Genomic DNA, 23,621 nt, shown 5'->3' on the forward strand with positions numbered 1-23,621 from the left:
TGGAACCACGGAAAATGGCTTTTAGCTAACAATGGGGAAACCAACTCCCCCGACTCAAAGGATTGGCATCATAAAAGACCTGGGCAAGTTTAAACTGCCTCTCTCTTAAACCCAAAATGCTGCAGCTTGAACGAACTAACAGTGACTGTTATATTTCCATCAGACAATACATCATCCCCTAGACAACGATAGAGCTATTTCTTATTGTTATTATAGCCGTGATTTTAGATTTAGTATTGATGACGTATATTATCTGTATGTTTGCATTAATCTTATTTTTGTGCCCCTTTTATCAATAAATACTTTAAAAAATAGTACATCAGACTTCAACGGACCTCTCTATCTTTGCTGGTAAGTGACCCAATTACGGGGTTCGTAACAGTAGTAAGGAAAGCAAATGCAATGTTAGCATTCATTTCGAGTGGACTAGAATAATAAAGAATGTAATGCTGAGGCTTTATAAGGATTGGCCATCCAACAAAATGAACTATAATGTGCCTCCTACTGGTTCCATTATACAATAAGCTCACGGCTGATCTCTCACTTCACTGCCATTTCAAGATGAACCTACAGCAGAATGCTTCTATAATAACCTGATGGCCATAAGGACATTTGTACTTACAGGGAACATTCCTGCAGCAGCACCCAAGAGCAGCAGTGCATGATGGTGAGTCTGAGGCATATTTGAAGTCCTGACACATTGAACAATTAGCTCCACATTAAACTTCTCCTCATCGAGAACATCTGTAAAACCAAAGTTCAAAATGCAGCTACTACAGGGTGAGCATTAATGCAACTCCATATCATTTAACAATTATGGGAAATATTTACAATAGAATCTGTTATTAAATTAAGAATACTTAACCACAGCGAATACTAATAAAGGAGTATAGAACCTTAACTGCATATGACATGAAACAAGGTGGCATTTCACACAAAATGAGCGGAGATCCATGGACCTCAATCTCAATGCCTCTTAACTTTGATCTAACAAAGCTCGACACCAGCTCAAGAACCAGCATCTTATTTTCTCACTCTGCACATTGCAACCTTCACTATTCAATAATGAATTCAATAATTTCAAGAATTCAGCTAATTCCAATTTTTTTGTGTCAAATACAGTAGATTCTGGTTAATTAGGCCATTGGTTAAGCAGGGCAGCTGTTTATTTGGGACAACTCTTAAAGAATAAAGGATAATTGAGAAAATAGCTAGGATTCCCTTTGTTTATTTGGGACAGTATGGCACTTAACTGGGTCAGGAGAGTGTTGCTGAACAGTTTCTAACTAGCATCAGTTGCATGCTTAGATGCTACACCATGCTTAGAGCGAACAGTTTTTAAATAGCATCAGCCATGTGTATTGTGGGCTGATGGAAGCCAACTCAAAAATCAGAGATTTTTAATCATTTTATTTTTTTATTCCGTTTATTTAATCAAAAGAACACAGCAGCATACACTGGATGAATTCCTCCGTTGACAACTATTAGGAACTAATACACTGTTTTATAGTTACACAGTAGCATTGGTCATGTTCTAATTTGCTCTGTATTTCATTGAAATACTTAATTTGTTGCACAATTAAATGGTAGCTTGGACTTTTTTTCTTATATACCTTTTTAACCATTTCCATGAAACTTCAGCTAATTGGGACAGCCACTTAATTGAGCCAAAATGTACAGGTCCTGATGGGTTCCAATAAACTTGACTTGGTCAATTACCTATCACAAGCTACAGACATGATTCACACATGATTCTGACTTAATACCTTAATTGTTTAAAACTACAGTCAAGAAACAGCGCTTCAGATGACATCTACATTGATCTTTTTTTCTCCACCTACACTCATCCCATTTGCCTACATGTCTTTCCATATCTATCTATTCAATTAAATATCTCTTAAATGTAGTGACTCCATCTAATTCTAGCTCCTCTGGTGGTGCATTCTTGATATCACCCACTCTCTTTATTATAAAAAAAATCCCCCTTAAAAATAAGTTCCCCCTTATTAGTCTTTCCTCTCACCTTAAATCAATGCCCTCTCATTTTTGATGCCATTAACACGAGCTTTACCAGAATGAATTCAAGTTACAATGTAAGTGAAAATGTAAGAACATTGCAACAAAAATATTCCTTACCATTGCTTATCTTGGAACCATCAGGTGATAATTTCTGGCAGAGATTCAGTAAGCAATTGAGGATCAGCTGCTTTGTGTACTCCAGGGTGCTCTGCTCAGACAACGCAGGATCTAGAGACCTGAGTCATGGCAATGATTAACTGTTAGTTCGCAGTCATAATCAAAATACTTGGCTTTCTACTTTCATGAATACAAGCTCAAAACAACAAATCATCTTCAAACTCTAAATAACTCTCAAACTCTTGTCAACAATGGCTTAACAATTTCAAAATCCCACACAAATTTGACAATGTAAATCTGACAAAAATATGCTGTTCTAAATAACCTATAGTAACCATTTTTCAATGTATAAGACTAGATCAAAGCTAAATGTCTGCAGGGGCTCTATTCAAGAGAACAGTGAACCTCTGAATTGGGCAATTTCTTGCAGACCTGAAGCTGATTCTCCAAATTCCTTAAAATGAAATCTCAACCTATTTACGACTGGGATAGACAGAAGGAAGGTATTCAAGGCTTCCTGGAGGTGTATTTGTCCATGAAACTATTGTTCAGATTTTCCACTCTCAGGAGAAAAAACACCTGCCTCATTGAAGGCATGACGCAGGTTCCCACGTTTAACGGAATAAAATCAGAACCCATCCAACAGTTCTAAACCAGGGATCCAGAACAACAAAGTGCTGAGTAACAGCCAGGATTGCATTCCACAACAATCTATTACCTTAGTACCCAGCATATTGCTTAGCCCAATCAATACCATCCAGCCATGGGACCAAATATGCCTTAAATGAGGAGTGTAAGTAAAATGACATGCTAACCTGATGAAGCTACAACACAGATTTTTTTCTCTTTTTTTAAGTCCCTGAATGAGAATGATTTGCTGCTGCCACTTTCTGGGTCTAAATTCCATCTGCCACCCCTCTCTTCAACATTCTGATTATAAACTGCTGTAGCCTTAGGCAACCTTCTTTGTGATTCTCAACACTATTTTGTCTTCTGCAAGCTAAAACCATCTTCATTCATATCCAAGTTCTCAACATCTATCAAAAGAGCAGGGTCCCAGAAAAGCAATCATGCACCATCACCTTCAGCCTCCCATCATCAAATTTATTTTGGAATTAGCCAGCTTGTTTTGGATCCCAAGTGCTTTATCCTTCTGGACTTACCTACCACACATGATCTTGTTAAATGCTTACTGAAGCTCTTAGGGACAACTCCTATTGCACTGCCTTCAACATTCTCATTCCCTCCTCAAAAACTCAATCAAATTAGTGAAGCTGGAATTTGCCATAAAATCAGTGAACACTACAGCACAAAAACAGGCCATTTGGCTCATACAATCTCTGCTGAAAATTAATCTGCCTTGTCCCATCAATCTGCACTTGAACGATAGCCCTCCATAAACGACCAATCCAAGTACCCATCCAAGTTTTTCTTAAACATTGAAATTGACCCTACTTGCGCTGGCAGCTCGTTCCACACTGTTACCAGTGAAGAAGTTCCCCTCACATGTTTGTCAAACTTTTCACCTTTCACCCTTGACCCAAGAACTCTAGTCGTAGTCTCACCCAACCCCAGTGGAAAAAAAACCTGCTTGCATTTTCCCTAGAGATAGCCCACATAATTTTTTATACCTCCATCAAATCTCCCTTCAACGTTTCATGTTCGAGTGAATAAAGTCCTAACCTATTCAACCTTTCTCTGTAACTCAAGTTCTCAAGTTCCGGCAACATCTTTATACATTTTCTCTGCATTCTTTCAATCTATTTACATCTTTCCTGTAGGGTAGGTGACCAAAGCTGCACGATACTCCAAATTAGGCCTCACCAACGTGTTACACAACTTCAACATAACATTACAACTCACGTACTCAATACTTTGATTTATGAAGGCCGAAGTGCCAAAAGTTTCCTTTACAACCCCATCAACACCACTTTCAAGGAATTGTAGATCTGTATTCCCAGATCCCTTTGTGCTATTGCACTCCTCAGCGCCCACCCGCTCACTGAGTAAGACCTACCCAGCAACTCACAGACTAAATGCTGGAGGAACTCAGCAGGCCAGGAAGCATTTATGGAAAAGGTCCATCTGAAGGGTCTTGGCCCGAAACGTTGACTATATTTTTTTCCATAGATGCTGGCTGGCCGGCTGAGTTCCTCCAGCATTTGGTCTGTGTTGTTTGGATTTCCAGCATCTGCAGATTTTCTCGTTTGTGACTAGAACACATATCCTGATTGGTCATGCCAAAGTTCAATTAACTCACACTTGTCTGCATAAAATTCCAACTGCCACTTGGCAGCCCATTTTTCCCGCTGGTCCAGGTCCCGCAGAAGCTTTAGTAATCCACACTGCTGTCCACTACACCTTCAATCTTGGCGTCACCCGCAAATTTGCTGATCCAGTTTACTATATTATTACCCAGACTGTTGACACAGTTGACAAACAACAATTGACCCTACACCGATCCCTGTGCACACCACTAATCACAAGCCTCCAGAAAGAGAGGCAACTATCTACAACCACTCTCTGCCTTCTCTTGCAAGGTCTAATCCAATTCACTACCTCACCTTGATGCTAAGTGACTAAACCTTCTTGACCAACCTCCCATGCAAGACATCGACAAGGGCCTTACTACTTTTCCCTTACACAAAACTATGCTATCACTGATAAAACCCTGCCTTTCCAAGATTTTTTCCAATAATTTTTCTTCCACTGATATAAGGCTCACTAGCCTGAAATTACCTGGCTTTTCTTGCTGCACTTCTAAAAGGAACAGAATTACTCATCCTCTATTTCTTCTGGGATATCAACTATGGCTAATTAATATGCAGTAAGAATCTACATCAGGGCCCCAGCTATCTCCTTCCTTGCTTCGCTTGGCAATCTGGGATTGATCTCATCCAGCCATGAAGAATTATCAACACTTATCAATCCATGACATCCTTAATACTTGTATGCTCCAGGTTATCAATGTAATCCATGTAATCGCCCTCTAGAATGATCAAATTACAAGTCCTTTCTGCATGGTGAATGAAAACAAAGTATGCCTTTAGGAGCTCACCCCATCCCCCGGAGCCATAAACAGTACCCCCTTTGGACACTCAGGAGACAGTTTTCCTCCCCTACTCCTCTTAACCCTGATATACCTTGGAACACCACGTCAAGGGAAATGTAAACATTCCATAATTGTGACCGACTGCAAGAAATGAAACTAATGTGGCTACAGTAATTATACTGCTATCTGTCACAGGGAAAGTTATTGCTTCAGTTTTTTCTGTTACTAGTGGCTGTGAAGCATTTTTTTCCCCAAATTAGGCTCCTTACAGAAAGTCCATTTACACCTGCTTCACAACGGCCAGTGGAGCAACATAAAACCCAATCTTAATGCAGACTGGTGTCAAGAAACCAAATGCTTTTCTCAATCCTTCTCATCACAAAACTGTGCAACTCCTCCAATAGTGGAGAGCCTGCATGACAAACAACAAAAGCAGGATGAAATATATACAGATAAGCAAATTCTCCACTGACGAATCAGAGAAAAATGCTTGCAGTCCTGTCACATCTCTTCTCATATTATTGTCATCTGATTCTGACATCCAATCCTGCATAGCAGCAGTGGAAATTAAGTGAGCAATGCAGATTAGTACTGGTGAATCATTCACTATAGGATACTCTTTGGCCTGCATTATCTTAAAATAAGTGACTCAGCTTCTGTTGGTCCAAACTCTCTCCACCACCCACAAGTTAGAATGCATTGGAACATTGTCGATTTGCCTGAATGGGTGGAGCCCCAACATCACTGAAGAAACTCATTACTACTAATTCCCTCTATTACTGATGTGCTAAGCCTGCATTCAGCATCATGTACTAGATTAATTGCAGCAATTCCAGCCTTCTTTGGCATAAAAAAGAACAGGCAAGGCAAGTTCTTAGACCACCCAGACAACATTTGTATGGAAGCCTACAATTATTGCCTTTTCTCCATACTTGATGATTCCAGGTTTTCCAATTCCACTATTTTACCAATGTGTATCCTCCCTGGCTTTTTATCAGACCTGCACCTACCCCTCCTGCTCATGTATATTAACAATAAACTTGTGTGCAGTGACAGAGCTACAATCAGGTACTGACCATCTGGCTTACCCTGCTAGTGTCCAGGAGGACCTTAGCATCTTCACCAGTGGAACAGCTGACAACACAAGGAGCTCATTCAATTTCTTTATTCTCTGGCACAGTAAATTCAGTACATACCTGGACAGGAGACTGAAAAGGGTAGGAACCAACATCTGGGGATTTTTCAGTTTCTTCTTGTGTTGCAACAACTCCATGATGAGGGTTACTCTCTGCCAGTTAATATTATCTGTTAAGGAAACAGGTTCCAAATTCTGCAGATCTTGGGGCTTCCTTTAAAATAAAAACACACAAAATGAAAGAACTCAAGATGATTTTTGGAGATATTGCAAAAGCTGCACCGTGGAGAATCCTATCCATCCCAATTAAATGAAGTCCAATTCTGATATTACTACCATCTCATTCTGAACAGCAGCAGTGGAAATTAACGGGGCAGTGCAGTTAACTACTGCTTTTATTTAGGAATGTGAAGCCCACTTGACTTCAATTAAGTTAATTACCAGGAAGCAACTCGCTCCAAGTGAGTTGCTCTGACTCTGGGATCATGCCTTGCAGATTGTTATTATATTCACAGGTTTCAACAAAGCATATGAAAAAATAAGTCCTCCACTGGAGGAGTGGGGTGCTCACCTTTGAATGCATAAAGTACAGTTGGGCCACATACTGCAATCTTACTGATTGCAGACTCTTTAAGGCCAATACATAAAAAAGTGTTGCTTCCATTGCAGATTTTTCTTGGGAAGAGTTCAAAGATCTATTTCAGTAATTTGCCATCATTTCTTCAATTGGTAGCATTGCTACTTTGGAATTCTCTAGCTCATAGGGCTGCAGCTGACCAGTCGTCCAGTATAATAAAGAAATCAAGAGACATGTCCGTGTGAGGTGACAGAGAAGTGTAGAATTACCAAGGACACTGAAGGAGGCTCAAGGGCTGTATGTGTGAATGTCGTGGTAAGTGTTATCAATTAAGAGATACTCAAAAAGTTCCCTCATTTGGAAACATACCTTTGATGTTGCATTTTTTTCCTTCTGGTCTGCTGAATGGTTGCACGACTTGGAGATTTTTCCAGGGGTCCCAGCTCCCGGGCAATTTGCTCTGCCTCAATTACAATCTGCAAAAGACAAACCAGTAAAAGAAAGATATCAAAATCATCATTTTGAACAGATCAAATTACATTGTATTTACAATTCGTAACCTAGAAGATACTGATAAACAACATCCAAAATCTAAATTAACAAAGAACAAAGCATATCATCCTGCACAAAAGATATAGTGCTTCATCTGCTGGAGTTTAAATAGCCAACGCCTTAAACAGAGTGAACTTTAGACCGAAGTTTAATTTGTTCACTTACATGACCATAATATATCTCGCAATATTATTTACAATAGTGGAGGACAATTCTTACAGTCCCCTGACAGGAAGATGATAGGAAATAAAGAAAAAAGAAGCCTTATAACAATGGTGTGCAGAAGAGCATCTCTGAATGCACAACACGCTGAATCTGGAAATCGATGGGCTCTACAGCAGCAAAAGACAATGAACATACACTCAGTGACCATTTTATCAGGTACAAGAAGTACCTAATAAAGTGACCATTACAACATTAAAATAAAGTGCATAATCAAACCAGAGCAACAATATGTTACATAAATCTTATTTTGCTTGAACACAAACCAGAAAGAAGACACCTCCAAGCTGCCTTACTCACCGCCTTGAAAACACTGTTTAGAGCTTGTGCACAAACTGGGTTTTTAGTCTGCACGAGCAAGTCGAATAGTACTCCCAGCAACCTCTGTTGTATCTTCACATCAGACAGCGCTGCAAAGAAACTCTTTGTAATCTAAAGAGAGATGAAATGAAATTTTATAGTTAAAAGCAAATCTTGACATAAGGGCCACAGTGAAGTCATTGGCACTTAAAACCAAAGGGAAGATGTCAGAAACACACTGAGTCTCAGCAATTTGCAGAACGGTAAACTTTATTTTTTTCTTTTGTTTCCCTTTTAGTCTTCCACATCCCCAATTCTCAAACATTCTACCGAGGGGGCTATCAGGAGGAACCCCCGGGTATGGTCCCGGTCTCTCCGTTTCCTCTTTCTTTTTAGAGCCACCCCCTCCCATCTTATTCCGCTCTTACTTAATCCCGCACCCTTCTACTGCAACAGTAGGCACTTTACCCGGTGCGTCCCAAGGACTTTTATCAGGAGGACCCCCGGGTAGCGATCCCGGTCTTCTCCGTCCTTACTTATTCCCGCACCCGTCTACTATAATAGTAGGCACTTACCCGGTGCGTCCTGGGGACTTCCAGTACCAGGTACTGTCCCCTTCTCCCCGTTTACCGCTCTGCGCTGTCCGGATATCACTCACTCAAGCCGCGTTGGAGCGACGAGCAAGGAGTCAGGGACCGCCAAACTCGGCGGGGTGCACCGTCTCCGATGTCCTTCCTCGTGTCCACCGCGGCCGGAGTGTGGATCCCCGGACGAGCCCCCACGTTGTCAGAAACACACTGAGTCTCAGCAATTTGCAGAACGGTAAACTTTATTTTTCGACTCAGGAGCTGAAAGAACTAGTATAATCCAAGCCCCTCCGGGAACCAAGATTGGGACCAAAACCATTGGGGTTTCCGGAATAGGAGGAAAAACTATGCAGGTCCCAATAATAGAAGATGTACAGATAAAATGCGACGACCGGGAAGGTATCCAGGATGTGTTATTACTTCCGTCGGCCGGATTCAACTTATTGGGAAGAGATTTGCAGGCACTGCTAGGGATCGGGACAGTGCCATATCAAGGTGAAATTCAGGTGAAACTGTTCGTAATGACTGAAAAGGATGATCAGGAAATAAAGGCCAGTGTCTGGTATCAAGAAGGTAATCGGGGCGGCCTGGACATCACCCCACTGAAAATCACCCTGTTGCCAAACAGCCGCCCGGTGAGAAGACGGCAATATCCCATTGCCATGGAAGGGAGGAGGGGATTACAACCTGTAATTGAGACATTAGTATCAGATGGACTCCTGGAAGAATGTATGTCACCCTTTAATACCCCCATCCTACCGGTCCGAAAGCCCGACGGCACGTATCGAATGGTTCAAGATCTGAGAGGCTTAAATGCGGTAGTCCAAACACGATACCCGGTAGTGCCTAACCCCTATACATTAATGAGCAAAATACCTCCTGAACATGAATGGTTCAGTGTGATAGATCTAAAAGATGCCTTTTGGAGTTGCCCGTTGGAGGAAGGTAGCCGAGATATGTTCGCATTTGAATGGGAAAATCCCTTCACTGGGCGGAAGAAGCAACTCCGGTGGACCGTCTTGCCCCAAGGGTTCACGGAGTCCCCAAACCTATTCGAACAGGTACTGGAGCAAGTATTGGCTGGATTCCATTGTACCGAAAAGAACCAACTATTACAGTATGTCGATGACCTACTACTATCGGGACCAGCAGAGGAGGTAGTGCGAGACGATACTATAAGACTCCTGAATTACCTAGGAGAAAAAGGATTGCGGGTGTCCAAGAAGAAACTGCAATTTGTCGAGAAGGAAATAACATATCTCGGACACAGAGTCAGTAAAGGGCACCGCCAAATAACCCCAGAAAGAATAGCGGGAATAACTAAAATACCGCTTCCCAGGACAAAGAAGGAAATAAGACAATTTCTGGGCTTAGTGGGCTATTGCCGGATTTGGATAGAGAATTATACCTCCCTGGTGAAGTTTATGTACGACAAATTGGCAAAGGAAGACCGGGGAATAATCAGCTGGACCGAAGAAGAAGAACAGAAGTTCAGGAAAATAAAAGGGCAACTAATTCGGGCCCCGGTATTAACAGCACTGGAAAAGCCCTTTCAGCTGTATGCAACAAACAATGAAGGAACTGCGTTAGGAGTACTAACCCAAGAAAAAGGAGGAAAGCGGCAACCTGTGGCCTTTTTATCAAAAATGTTAGACCCGGTATCCCGGGGATGGCCGACGTGCATACAAGCCGTAGCGGCAGCAGCCGTACTAGTAGAAGAAGCACGGAAATTAACCTTTGGGGGAAGAATGACGGTGTATACCCCGCACTCCGTTAGCACTCTCTTAGCCCAAAAAGCTCAGCGGTGGTTGACGGACTCTCGCCTACTGAAATACGAAACCATTCTGATGGTCGGGGATGATTTAAGCTTTGAAAAGAACAATAGTTGTAACCCGGCACAGTTCTTATACGGGGAATCAACAGGGGAGGAAACCGAGCATAACTGCGTGGATCTAACAGACCTTCAGACAAAAAGTAGGGAAGATCTACAAGAAGTTCCCCTAATTGAAGGCGAGGAACTATATATCGACGGCTCCTCCAGATGCATCAATGGGGTACGACACAGTGGATATGCTATTATAGACGGGAGGACTAGGGAGACGGTGGAGTCCGGCCGGCTCCCCGGTAATTGGTCAGCCCAGTCTTGTGAACTATATGCCTTGCAGAGGGGACTGCAACTGTTAAGAAACAAAATAGGCACTATATACACCGATTCTAAGTATGCCTATGGAGTGGTACACACCTTCGGAAAGATTTGGAAAGAACGGGGGTTGATAACAGCCAGGGGAAGGGAATTAGCTCACGAACAAATGATAAGCATGACTCTGGAAGCTCTAACACTACCTCAAGAAATTGCAGTGGTTCACGTTCCAGGACATCAACGAGGAACAGCCCCGGAAGCAATAGGAAACCGACTCGCAGATGAAGAAGCCAAGCGGGCAGCAATGGAAAAAACGGTCCGACTTCTAACCCTGATACCAATAAGGGAAGGGCTTAACAAACTACCAGTCTTCACCCAAGTAGAAATAGACGCTATGAGCCAGCTGGGAGCCCGACAAACATCAGAAGGCGAGTGGAAGACCCCCGACGGACGGCAAGTACTGAATAAGGAAGTAACTCGTCATATACTGCAACAACTACACCAACAAAGCCATTGGGGAGTGCAAGCTATGTGCGACACTATCCTAAGGGACTATGTTTGTAAAGGGATATTCACACTAGCTCAACAGGAGGTGTGGGGCTGTTACACCTGCCAAAAGGTAAACAAGAAAATGATGCGTGCCACCCATAAGGGGGGACAAACACTAGCCGTCCGACCATTCCATCGGATCCAAATAGACTTTACGGAACTACCACAAGTTCAGAGATGGAAGTACCTGTTAGTAATTGTGGATCACTTCACTCGGTGGGTGAAAGCATTCCCAACCACTAAAGCGGACGCCCCTACAGTGGCACGGATCCTATTAGAAAATATAGTCCCGAGATATGGAATAATGGGGTCTATTGATTCAGATAGGGGAACACACTTTGCCTCAAAAACACACCAGCTAATCTGTGACGCCTTAGGAATCCAGTGGAAGCTGCACACCCCCTGGCACCCTCAGAGCTCAGGAAGAGTTGAGAGGATGAACAGTACTTTGAAGACGCAATTGACAAAACTAATGATGGAAACCAAGCTACCCTGGACCAAGTGTCTACCCCTGGCCCTACTAAGAATCCGCACGGCTCCTCGAAAAGATACAGGAGTATCCCCTTATGAAATGTTGTTTGGCCTTCCATATTGGAACAAGGTGGAGGGCTATCCTTCCCTGCAAGGGGGAGATGTCTTTGTAAGGGACTATTTACAGGCACTATCTCGTTCTTTTGCAGAATTGCGCAGGAAGGGGTTACTCGCACAAACCCCACCTCTGGACTTCGCACTCCACCGAACTCAGCCCGGTGACTGGGTCCTGATTAAGACTTGGAAGCCAGAGAAGTTACAGCCGCAGTGGGAAGGCCCATTCCAGGTGCTACTGACCACCGAAGCCGCAGTAAGGACAAAAGAAAAAGGGTGGACCCACGCCGCGAGAATCAAGGGACCCGTAAAGCCCGAAGAAGGTGCAGAATGGACTTGCGTCCAGGGAGAAGACCCGATGGTGCTAAAGCTCAAAAGACGGACAGAATGAACTTTGGGACTGTAATGTATATACTGCTATTGTTGAGAAGCGCTGAAGGGGGATGTGATAAGTGCAGGACGATGGTAAGGGTGGGCATGACGGTTTTTCCAGGGTCCTTTGTATCACACTCTCATGTAAACGAGAAATGTTATGACTACAACAAAAAGGAGGAATGCCTGGAAAACGGAAGGCGATATTATCAAGTAAGAAATAAGGGATATGTGTGGGGGTTTGGGGGCCAAGGATTAGGGGTATATGGGAGTGTTACCACTTGTCCTCCCAAGGATAAATGGCTATGCATTAACAAGGGAGGACAGTGGGATATTCCCTCGATATTGGTAGACGATTATGTGGATAAAGTTAAGGAAACTATAATCCAGAATGAGAAAAAGAAAATAGCTGAGGAAACTCAACACAGACAAAAAGCTGCAGTCTCCACAGACCCATCGATATACCAAGAAATAGAAAGGGAGATTACGCTACCAGACGTAAAAGAAAACCTCTTTATAGATCTGGCAACTCGGGTAGCAGGCAGTCTAAATATTAGCAACTGTTGGGTCTGTGGAGGGCCACACATGAGTGAACAATGGCCTTGGCGGGGTGAAAGCCTAAATACATGGGAATTAATTCAGCGGAACTGGACGGTGGTTAAGGATAGAAGGAAGCAGGGGTGGGAACTAACAAATCTCCCCGAAGGACAAAAATGTGTTGCGCGGGACGGGGAAATAAAAGTAGGAAAAAGCCCCTGTCAGAGCATTAAGTATAAAGAGCAGAGCGGAAACATTACCTGGTGGCCAGAGGAACCGAAATGGTATATTACCATAGAACCAAAAGGAAACTGTACGCCCCTCGGGAATACCCCCGAAGTATGGAATTGTACTGGAACGGACCCATACCACGGAATTCCTGGGGTGAGCGAGGTTTGGAACAAAGGACAGGGTGTTGCCCCAGAGGGATTGTTTTGGATTTGTGGAGGTAGGGCATACACACGCCTGTTGCCCAACTGGGGGGGAGTGTGTTTCCTGGGAATTATCCGGCCTGAATTCTTCCTGTTGCCCGAGGAGGATGACAAAGCATTGGGGGTAAAGGTATTTGATTCCCTACGAAGAAGTAGGCGAGAGTTGCAGGTTGGAGACTGGGGAGATAGCTGGCCACCCGCCCGGATTATTGAGTATTATGGACCAGCGACCTGGGCTCAGGATGGGTCTTGGGGATATAGGACGCCCATATACATGCTAAACCGAATAATCAGACTACAGGCGGTGGTAGAAGTAATTACAAATCAGACTGCATTGGCCCTGGAACTACTAGCTAAGCAACAAAATCAGATGCGCACTGCTATTTATCAGAACCGCTTGGCATTAGATTATTTGCTTGCGGCTGAAGGAGGAGTATGTGGAAAGTTTAATCTAACCAACTGCTGCTTAAAGATAGATGACAACGGAAAGGTGGTTCAAAAAATATCAGATAAAATAAGGAAACTGGCCCACGTGCCGGTACAGACCTGGAAGCCGCTGGGGTATTGGGACTGGCTGGACGGATGGTTGAAAGGAGGCTGGTGGCGAACCGCTTTAGGGGTTATAGGAGGGGGATTGATGGTCCTCCTTCTGCTACCATGTCTGATCCCCTGCTTGCGGGAGCTAGTAGCTAGGGTGGCAAGACAAGTCATGCAACCAGGGGCCCCAGCTGATCCTGTTCAGGTACTCCTACAAAGGGAAATAGAGCTAGAGGAAGAAGCCTATGTAAACCCGTGGCAAAAGCCCAACTGATAGCACATTCTAAATGGACTCCTTAAGAATCATTTCTCTCAGAAGAGAATTAGTTTAAGGTTCCCTCATTTTTCACTATGAAATTTAGAGTACTCAGCCTCAAAATTGGTGTTTAGTTTCAGGCCATTTTTTTAAAAACAGTTCATTCTCTGCAGATGTAGCTGGCAAAGGCAGCATTTACTGTTCATTCCCAACCGCCCCTTTAAATCAGAGGGAAGGTTAAGGATCAAGGACAATGTTTAGATCACAGATTAAGGACAGCACAGTTTATTTCATGAAAGACATTAGTGATCTAAATGAGGTTTTACTACAATCCAGTAACTTCAAGGTCATTATTGACAGTAACTGCTTATTCCCGATTTATGTAAGTGACTTTAAAATGTTCGCATTTTCAGGATGTTATTCAAACTAATGGGCCCAGTTCAACAGTTCAGATCTTTGAAAAATGCAGTTGCTGGAAATCTGAAATAAATACAGAGACTGCAGAATGCTACATCTGAACAGTCACTGGCCTGAAATGTTACTTCATTTCTCTCCACACAGGTGTTTGACCTGCGTTAGTATTTCCAGCATTTTAGGTTTATTGTGATATTTCAGCAATTTAATCAGTATGCAGTCATTGTAAATTGTCCTGTGATTGGGCTAGGATTAAATAGATGGGCTGCTGGGGAGTGTGAGTCAAAGGGCTGGAAGGATCTTTTCCTCGCTGTATCTCAATAAATAAAATCTTCTTTTGCTTCAACAATGACCTTTAATTCCAACATATCAAACCTGGTGATGCTTTCTGTTGGCTAAATACTGTTTAATTCCACATGCAAATTCTTAGCAAGTGGAGCAGTCCATGATTGAATGCAGTTAAACTGTGACAACATTCAGGCAAATGCTGAGAAAAGGAAAACAAAGGTTGCATCGTGAAGTGCTAACACCATCATCAACACCAATATTTGAGTTCAATGGCATTGCTGAGGTCCCCACCTAGACAGGACATGTTAATATTTCGGTCACAAGAGCAACTCAGAAACTAGGTATCCTGCAGTGTGTGACTCACCCCCGACACAAAAGACAGCAGGATGATTGAGTAGAGTCCATTTTCCTGTATGTCTGGCAACACCATCCAACCACCAATCTGACTGCATGACTGACACCCCATCCATCACTGTAAGCCAAGGGTTCCCAGTCTGGGGTCCACGGACCCCTTGCTTAATGTTATTGGTCAATGGCATAAAGAAAGGTTGGAAACATGCTCTTTCCCTCCATCACTAGCAGAGCAGATATACAGTGTACACCATCAACAAAATACACTGCAATTACTCACCTAGACTATTCTGACATTACCTTTATCACCAAGGACAAGGGCAAAGAGGTACATAATTCCCTTCCAAGTCACATAATCTGGGACTGTATTGTCAGCCCTTCATCTTTTCTGGGTCAAACTCCTGGAAAATCCTCTCAAGCAGCAAGGTAGAATTACTTTCACGAGAAGGCCTGCAGCAGTTATCACCAACATCTCTCAGACAATTGGGATTGGTACAGTAATTTCTGGCCTTATCAGTGAAGTCCAGATCACAAAAATTCCACTTTATGATGGAACTCCACTAAGGAATGGAATTCCATCATTGGACTTGCGGGCATATCACAATAGAAACCAATGTTTTCCGTCAATATTTGCAATGCAAAGTGACCACCGAGCACATCTACAAGGAGCACTGTTGCAGGAAAGCAGCATCCATCATCAGAAGATCATTAAGATATAGGAGCAAAATTAGGCCATTTGGCCTATTGTCTGCTCTGCCATTTCATCATGGTTGATCCAATTTTCTTCTCAGCCCCAATCTTATGCCTTCTCCCCATATCCCTTTATATCCCAACCAAATCTAGAATCTAACAACCACTACCTAAAATACACATAAAGACTTGGCCTCCACAACTGCCTGTGCAAAGAATTCCACAGATTCACCACTCTCTGGCTAAAGAAATCCTCCTTTCCTTTCTATAAGGGTGCACCTCTATTCTGAGGCAGTGCCCTCTAGTCTTAAACTCTCCCACCATAATAAACATCCTCTTCACAGCCAATCTATCAAGGCCTTTCTCCACTTGATAGGTTTCAATGAGGTCACCCCTCATTCTTTTGAGTTCCACTGAACACAGGCCCAAAGCCATCAAACGCTCTTCAGATGACAAGCTGTTCAATCTTTGAGTTGTTTTTGTGAATCTCCTTTGAACCCTCTCCAACTGCAGTATATCTTTCCAAAGGGACCCAAACCTGCTCACAATACTCCGTAAGGCTCCACCAGTGCTTTGTAAAGTTTGAATATTATATCCTTGCTTTTATAAGACCATAAGACATAGGAGCAGAATTAGGCCATATGACCCATCAAGTCTGCTCCACCATTCAATCATGACTGATCCTTTTCTCCCCCTCCTCAGCCTGGCCTTCTCCCCATAATCTTTGATGCCGTGGCCAATCAAGAACCTATCAATCTCTGCCTTAAATACACCCAATGACCTGGACTCTACAGCTGCCTGTGGTAACAAATTCCACAAATTCACCATCCCTAGCTGATAACATTTCTCCACATCTGTGTTTTAAATGGATGCCCCTCTATCCTGAGGCTGTGCCCTCTTGTCCTAGACTCCCCCACCGTGGAAAACATCCTTTCCACATCGACTCTGCCTATCATTCAACTTCACTCATCACTGAAGTTCCCGCAACCAACAGACTCACTTTCAAGGCCTTTTCATGTTCTCAATGCTTATTGTTTGTCCATTTTTTATTATTATTATTATTACTTTTGTACTTGCACAATTTGTCATCTGTTGGGTGTGGTCCTTCATTGATTCTATTATGGTTCTAGGAGTTACTGAATATGCCCACAAGAAAATGAATCTCGGGGTTGTAAATGGCGACAATATCGACAATACATATTTTGATAATAAATATACTTTGAAGTTTAAAAGAACACCTGTCCAAATGCAGTGATTTGCAGTGCTGGCAAGCCTCTGTATATTTCCTTGGAATTATTCAAGGCACTGATGAAAAGATCCAGACTTGGTGAATTCTTTGCCAGTAAAGTTGCTGATTGCTCATTGTATTTTGAGAGAATCATGTGCAGTAGAAGGGCTTCATCCTTGAGGAAAGCATCAGGTTCCTTTCCTTGGAGTCTCTCCAGTAGGGGTAATAATCTGCATAATACGATCTGAAATGTAATTAAAATACTATGTGACAAAAATGTCAAGGTTAAACAATGGCCTGAATTTCAAGCAGTAATGGTGGCAAAGCTATTGACATTCACTGTCATTACCTTATAAGAAATGGAATATAGGATTGAAGGAAAGCTGTTGTTTGCAATTTATTGACTAAGACAACTGTACTGCTCCGAAGAATGCTCCATGAGCTTCAGCCATAAAGCTCTATAATGAGTCAGCCTAATGCCGGGGAAGTGATGACCCCCTCCTGGTTGGTTGTTTAAGGTAACTTGTTTTTTATTTATTCTTCTTAATTCTAATATTGTATATCTGTGCACTTGAGATGCTACTGTGACATTGCAATTTCTTTTGTGATCAATAAAATATATATCTATTGTTTCTCCATTGGTTGTGATTATCCAATAGAATCAAGGCTTGAAATGATGTGAATTTAAGTCACCCACAAACTAGTCCGACGACAAGGTACCATGAAAACACTCTGCTATGCTGTAAAAGGTCAAAGTGAAGTTTTAAAAGTGAAATTTACTGAAATGGTCAACCAAAATTGTGTGAATGCCTTAAGATCTCTTGATAAAAATATTTCAAAACAGACTAAAAAAAACTTTTAAAGTCTTTATTTTTCAGATTTACAATTATCTAGAGAACATTTCATAGTTTATTTAACATTCAAAAATGCCAACAAGATTATTTTTAGTTCTTTTTTCTAATGTTTGAATGCAATTTTAAAAAGTGAATTGGCTATTCAACCAGCCAAATTTTATTATGGGCTAGATGTCAGGGATCCCTGGTCACTTGATATGCTTTAAACATTCATGTCCCTACAATATCAGTGAAGGTTATTCAACTGAGATGACACAAACACTTGATAAATACACTATTGGAAACATGCTGCTATAGTGAGTCTGGTGCCAATTTTTAGTGAACTGAGATCATGGACTTGGACATTACCAGTAGGTTCTAGGCAACCTACTGGTGTCAGAATTTGATCACACTGAGCAAGTAATACTCATGGACCCAGGCTTCCCAAGGCTTCTGCAATACTTCACTCGGTGGCAAGCAGCACTTTGGGTGCAACTGGCATAACATTATAGTAGAATACTGCACTATAATCTGGATGATTTCTTTTTGGCCTCCAATGCTAACAAAGGGCTAGGGGGCACTTGGGAGAACTTGCTTCATTGTGGGAAGCAGGGTTGAAAAGTAAGGTCTGAAGCAGTGGAGGCTAGCTCAGTAATTATATTTAAGACAAGGTTGGACAGATTTTTGTATAGAAGGGGAATTAAGGGTTATGGGGAAAAGGCAGGTGGGTGGAGATAAATCCATGGCCAGATCAGCCATGATCTTATTGAATGGCGGAGCAGGCTTGAAAGGGCCTGATGGACTACTCCTGCTCCTATTTCCTATGTTCTTATGAACAGCCTCGATATGGAAGCATGACCCAAGATTGATGGTGTCAAAAAGCCTAAGCCCCAGGACCTGGAGTAGGTCAGCATCTATGGAACAAAACAACCGTCAACATCAGGACCGATTCATTCCACTGATTGAATAATGCAGAAGAAATGAAAACTGGTGAAAATAAAACTAAAGTTCTTATATCCTTTACATCCTCAAGAGTGAACAAACCATACTCTTGAAACTAACTTAGCCAAGGCTATACAGACCATCCTGGCTACCTGACAGGCCCTGAGCCAGTTTACTCCCAGTCATTTGAATGATAACAAGACTCACCCTATATAATCCAATGACAGATCCAAAGTGGATAGTGAAGGGAAGGAATGGGTGGAAACATCCGATGGCAAGTTACATCCCAGAATTAGGGAAACAACTGAAATTGGAGACAGGAGGTGAAAGACGAATAATCACAGGATAGAGATGAGGACATGCATTTCAGGAAGTGGGACCGAGATCTGTAATAGAGGTAAGATACTGGTCACGGTGCCAGTGAGACAGTTGGGATTCACCCTATGGGAGATCAGCCCATATGTATAAATGGAAATGCAAGTAGGGAACTGTAGAAGCTAAATGTCCTTGCCCTATAATAATGGAAAGACCAGCCAGCTGGAGAATATTTCCAGAGAAAAGGTATAGTTGTATGAGAACATTTGATGTGAAATTTTATCTCTGTTCATAAACTTAATCTGTCTGGGGCTGATTAGCTCAGTGTTTCTTAGTATGTGTCAGTGAATTGGATGAAGATTGCCTTATCTCCAATTGCACATAATTGCTTTGCTTAGTACAATCAGGGAGTGTGTGCACTTTAGCTAAGTGAGATGAAAGAGCCATAATGCTAATATCAAAATAAGCATGCTTCTGCTTAACCAATGAACAGATAGGAACAAGTGGCTCACACCAAACTGCTGGACTCAGAAGAGCTGAATTATCAGTGGATGGAGTTTTACCAGAGATCCTTTTGAGCTGTAGGTATGTACCTGTATTAATTCTAAAACTAATTACCCATCTGCTTAAAATCAATTAAAACAATTATCAATATGGCAAGTACTCACACTATGCTAAATAAAAAAAACTCACCTCTCCATTCACTTGTTCAAATGCGCTCAGCAAATTACGTGTAACATACGATGGTTGACCTTGATCCCCAAAACACTGCAGAAAATTCTCGAGAGCTTGTGTCAGGTTTGTGTGCTGTGACCCTGCCAGTCTACTGGGTGTTAAAAGTTCTTCAAATAATGTGCCTAGTGCCTGGATAAACAAAACAATAGAGCAACAATCTATTAAGTCATCAGCTCTGGAATCAGCACAGGTTGCAACATGCAATTGTCACTGATATACCTAGAAACTAAGCTTAAATAACCATCAGACAGATCTCTTCAGGTCCTTTAAAAAGCAAGAGAAAAAGAAATCTCTGTGGAGAGAAACTGAAAGAGAAAAGACTTGTTTTCCTTAAATTTTACGTAAATCTGCGAAGTGTAGCACTCCAAGTTACACCAAGTATTAGATTCAAGAGCCAAAAAATGGCAGGTGAAAAGCAAACAGGAATAAATTAGAAGTAAAACAGATAATAGAAATCCAGATTGGGACAGTCAGCATCTGCTCTGAAACATTAATGTGTTTTCTCGTCTCAGACGCTATCCAGCCTGCCATGGGTATTTCTAGGTTTTTCAGTTTTAATGGACATTACATTTTGGGCACAGTCTAATTTTCAATTTACACTTTCTGCCACAAATGCAACATGTGAACAATGATCTTTTCTTGATGCAGGAATTACAAGAGGAGGAGGACATTTGGCATTGCATTTGGAAGTCACATTGCTTAAAGTGCCTGACAAAGAAAGCTGTTAGAATTCCTAAGAACCTCTCAATTTAGCTGTTAATTTTCAAATCATCAACATGCAGATGATAATGTTGTATCATGAGCATGTATTCAAATTGGCAGGTTGGAAGCTCTAGTATTCATTTTATTTCTTACTTGGGTAACAGATGAATGTTTTTCATTAGTAGCACTGCCAAACATAAATATTAAAGAGACAGTAACAGTAAGGGAGATGAAGCTGAGTACAGGGCTATGGTGGGAAACTTTGTCACATGGTGTGAGCAGAATCATCTGCAGCTTAATGTGAAAAAGACTAAGGAGCTGGTGGTGGACCTGAGGAGGGCCAAGGCTCCTGTTTCCATCCAAAGGGTCAGTGTGGACATGGTGGAGGATGACAAGTACTTGGGGATACGAATTGACAATAAACTGGACTGGTCAAAGAACACTGAGGCTGTCTATAAGAAGGGTCAGAGCCATCTCTATTTCCTGAGGAGACCGAGGTCCTTTAACATCTGCCGGACATTGCTGAGGATGTTCTTCGAGTCTGTGGTGGCCAGTGCTATCATGTTTGCTGTTGTGTGCTGGGCAGCAGGCTGATAGTAGCAGACACCAACAGAATCAACAAACTCATTTGTAAGACCAGTGATGTTGTGGGGGTGAAACTGGACTCTCTGACAGTGGTGTCTGAAAAGAGGCTGCTGTCCAGGTTGCATGCCATCTTGGACAATGTCTCCCATCCACTCCATAATGTACTGGTTAGGCACAGGAGTACATTCAGCCAGAGACTCATTCCACTGAGATGCAACACTGAGCGTCATAGGAAGTCATTCCTGCCTGTGGTCATCAAACTTTACAAATCCTCCCTCGGAGTGTCAGACACTCTGAGCCAATAGGCTGGTCCTGGACTTATTTCCACTTGGCATAACTTACTTACTATCATTTAATTATTTCTAGTTTTATTTTGCTATATTTCTACTCTATTCTTGGTTCGTGCAACTGTAGCGAAACCCAATTTCCCTTGGGATCAATAATGTATGTCTGTCTGTCTACCAAGAGTCAAAAATAACTATTCAATAAATTAGTTGGATGACTGCTTGAGTAGAGTGTTAAAATGTTGAGCAGCATCACTTTGCAAAGCTCAGATGAGAACTGTTGAAACAATGTCTTTAAATAAACCAGTAGAAACAAATTAACTTCAAATTTAATCTCTAAAACAGGGGCTCCCAACCCTTTTTATGCCACAGACAACTACCATTAACCAAGGGGTCCATGGACTCCAGGTTGGGAACCCAGCTCTTAAGAGATGATTTGATTCATGCTTCAATATCCACATGGAAACTAGTAAGAGTAGTGGGAATAAACTGAAGATTAAGCACAATAGGACGAAGGGACATGATCTAATAATTGGAATGAGATGACACAAGAGATGAAAGTGTTTCGAACTTTGTTCTGCAATTAATGGTAGATCATATATTACTTTAAGAACTGTAGGAATTTCTTTTTGCCAAAGATATTTAGGGACATACTGCAAATAGGTGAGTTAGGCACAGATCAGACATAATCTCCGTCAAAATTTAGCAGGTATGTGGGCTAAGCTGCCTAACATTGCTCCAACTTTCATCTGTTATGGTCAATTTATTATGCCACATCAGTGCAACATGAAGAGTAGAGCTATACATAAGTATAATAAATTAAAACCGTACAAAATTATATGTTTTAAAAACCGAGCAAATCCTTTCACCTTTCCTTACCTGATTTAAATGCATAGGATCTGCAATGATTTCTTCTGCCATATTAGCAAGACTATTAATAACCACATCAAATCCAGATCCTGGTACTTTTGCTATTGTTTGTAGACAAGCAATTGCTGCCCGACGCACCTCTCTCACAGGGCTCCTCAGAGAAATGACTAAGGAAACCACCACTAGGAAAAAACAAAACACAATTCAGTAATATATGAGCATTAAAAAAAAAATTAAAATTCCATTTCACTCAATAAATTAAATAGATTAGGAAATTAATACCTGGTGATGATAGAAATTGTGCTCCTGCATAATCAATTAGAGCACAACCCAAGTAAAGGGCTCGTGTCTGTAGAATAACACCGACTGTTCTATTCAGCTGGTTACTAAGGTTATAATTATAGGTCCACACTAGTGACAAGAACTTGAACAGACAACTGGGGTCATGCAGATGAGTCTGAAATTGCAATTTTCATCAAATAACAAGGTGCAGAGTTATAAAATCACATATATAATATATATTCAGTTGAAATCAGCTTTCCTTCCCTCTACATATAGTTACTGATTTACGTGAACCTCAAGATCAGTGGCCCAATTCAGAAAATTATCACATACAATCAAACCCAATTATTTGGTCTATTCCTTTTGTTTTAAACATTAGCAAATTGACCAGAAGCTTATGTGTTTCTTCAAGATTTCATATGGTTCGTAATCCTCCATACTCTATTATAAATGATATGAAAAAAACGTGATTTAAACACAAAATAAATTCTGAAATATTTGCTAAAGATATTGTTGAATACTTTAAGTTGATTTGTATTTCAAGTACATATAGTAGAATACACTGAGCAGATAACAACATTGGAAACTACATGATTGCACAAACCAATTAAGCTGTACTTTCAATGAAGGCAAATCCAAAGTTTTCATCTGAACTGAGCTTTAACTCCGCTTTTTTGATTGATACACAACAACTGCAAGAACATAGTTTGTGTAATGAATACAAGGGAATGCTGGAAAAGACAACTAAAAGTCATCATTTAATAATTTTTAGTGATTTTTGGGGTTAGCACATTTAGCAAATAACTTTAACTGACTTCAACCACTAGCCTTCAGATTTAAATATAAACTGTGGATTAAATCTAAAATGCAGCTTGGAACAATGGATTCCTAAGGACTGTGAACCAAGTCAATTGTGTGTATTTGGGTGTCTGTAATATAGGTGTGAACAGGGAGGTGTGTTGGTGGGAAGATCCAGGCATTTGAAACTGTTACATGCAATTCAAAGGAAGCATTGTAAAAATGGATTTGTTTGAATCATCCTAAATTTTTCTTTGATTTTTAGCATATAAAATGTCCTGAAGTTGGTTGAAGCGGACCTCTTGCTCTGACAGGGACAGGGACTCTCTTTCTCAA

General features: G+C 41.6%; 1 protein-coding gene across 4 annotated transcripts in view; it reads right to left on the bottom strand.

Moving 5' to 3' along the window:
• The window catches only part of heatr1 (HEAT repeat containing 1), a 120,834-nt gene that overhangs the window by 39,590 nt on the left and 57,623 nt on the right, over positions 1 to 23,621 (bottom strand). For all 4 annotated transcript variants that reach the window (XR_009515042.1, XM_059985663.1, XM_059985664.1 and 1 more), the window contains exons 20-28: positions 22,488 to 22,662; positions 22,215 to 22,387; positions 19,723 to 19,893; positions 16,950 to 17,183; positions 7,975 to 8,106; positions 7,270 to 7,376; positions 6,385 to 6,537; positions 2,137 to 2,255; positions 623 to 744 (exon numbers count right to left, since the gene is read on the bottom strand). Coding sequence is in view for 3 of the 4 variants with exons in the window: in XM_059985663.1 (XP_059841646.1) it covers positions 623 to 744; positions 2,137 to 2,255; positions 6,385 to 6,537; positions 7,270 to 7,376; positions 7,975 to 8,106; positions 16,950 to 17,183; positions 19,723 to 19,893; positions 22,215 to 22,387; positions 22,488 to 22,662 (1,386 nt within the window). In the remaining variant the exon portion in view is untranslated. The remainder of the gene's footprint in view (positions 1 to 622; positions 745 to 2,136; positions 2,256 to 6,384; positions 6,538 to 7,269; positions 7,377 to 7,974; positions 8,107 to 16,949; positions 17,184 to 19,722; positions 19,894 to 22,214; positions 22,388 to 22,487; positions 22,663 to 23,621) is intronic.

Source organism: Hypanus sabinus, chromosome 12 (genome assembly GCF_030144855.1).
Source record: "Hypanus sabinus isolate sHypSab1 chromosome 12, sHypSab1.hap1, whole genome shotgun sequence".
NCBI classification, from domain to species: Eukaryota; Metazoa; Chordata; class Chondrichthyes; order Myliobatiformes; family Dasyatidae; genus Hypanus; species Hypanus sabinus.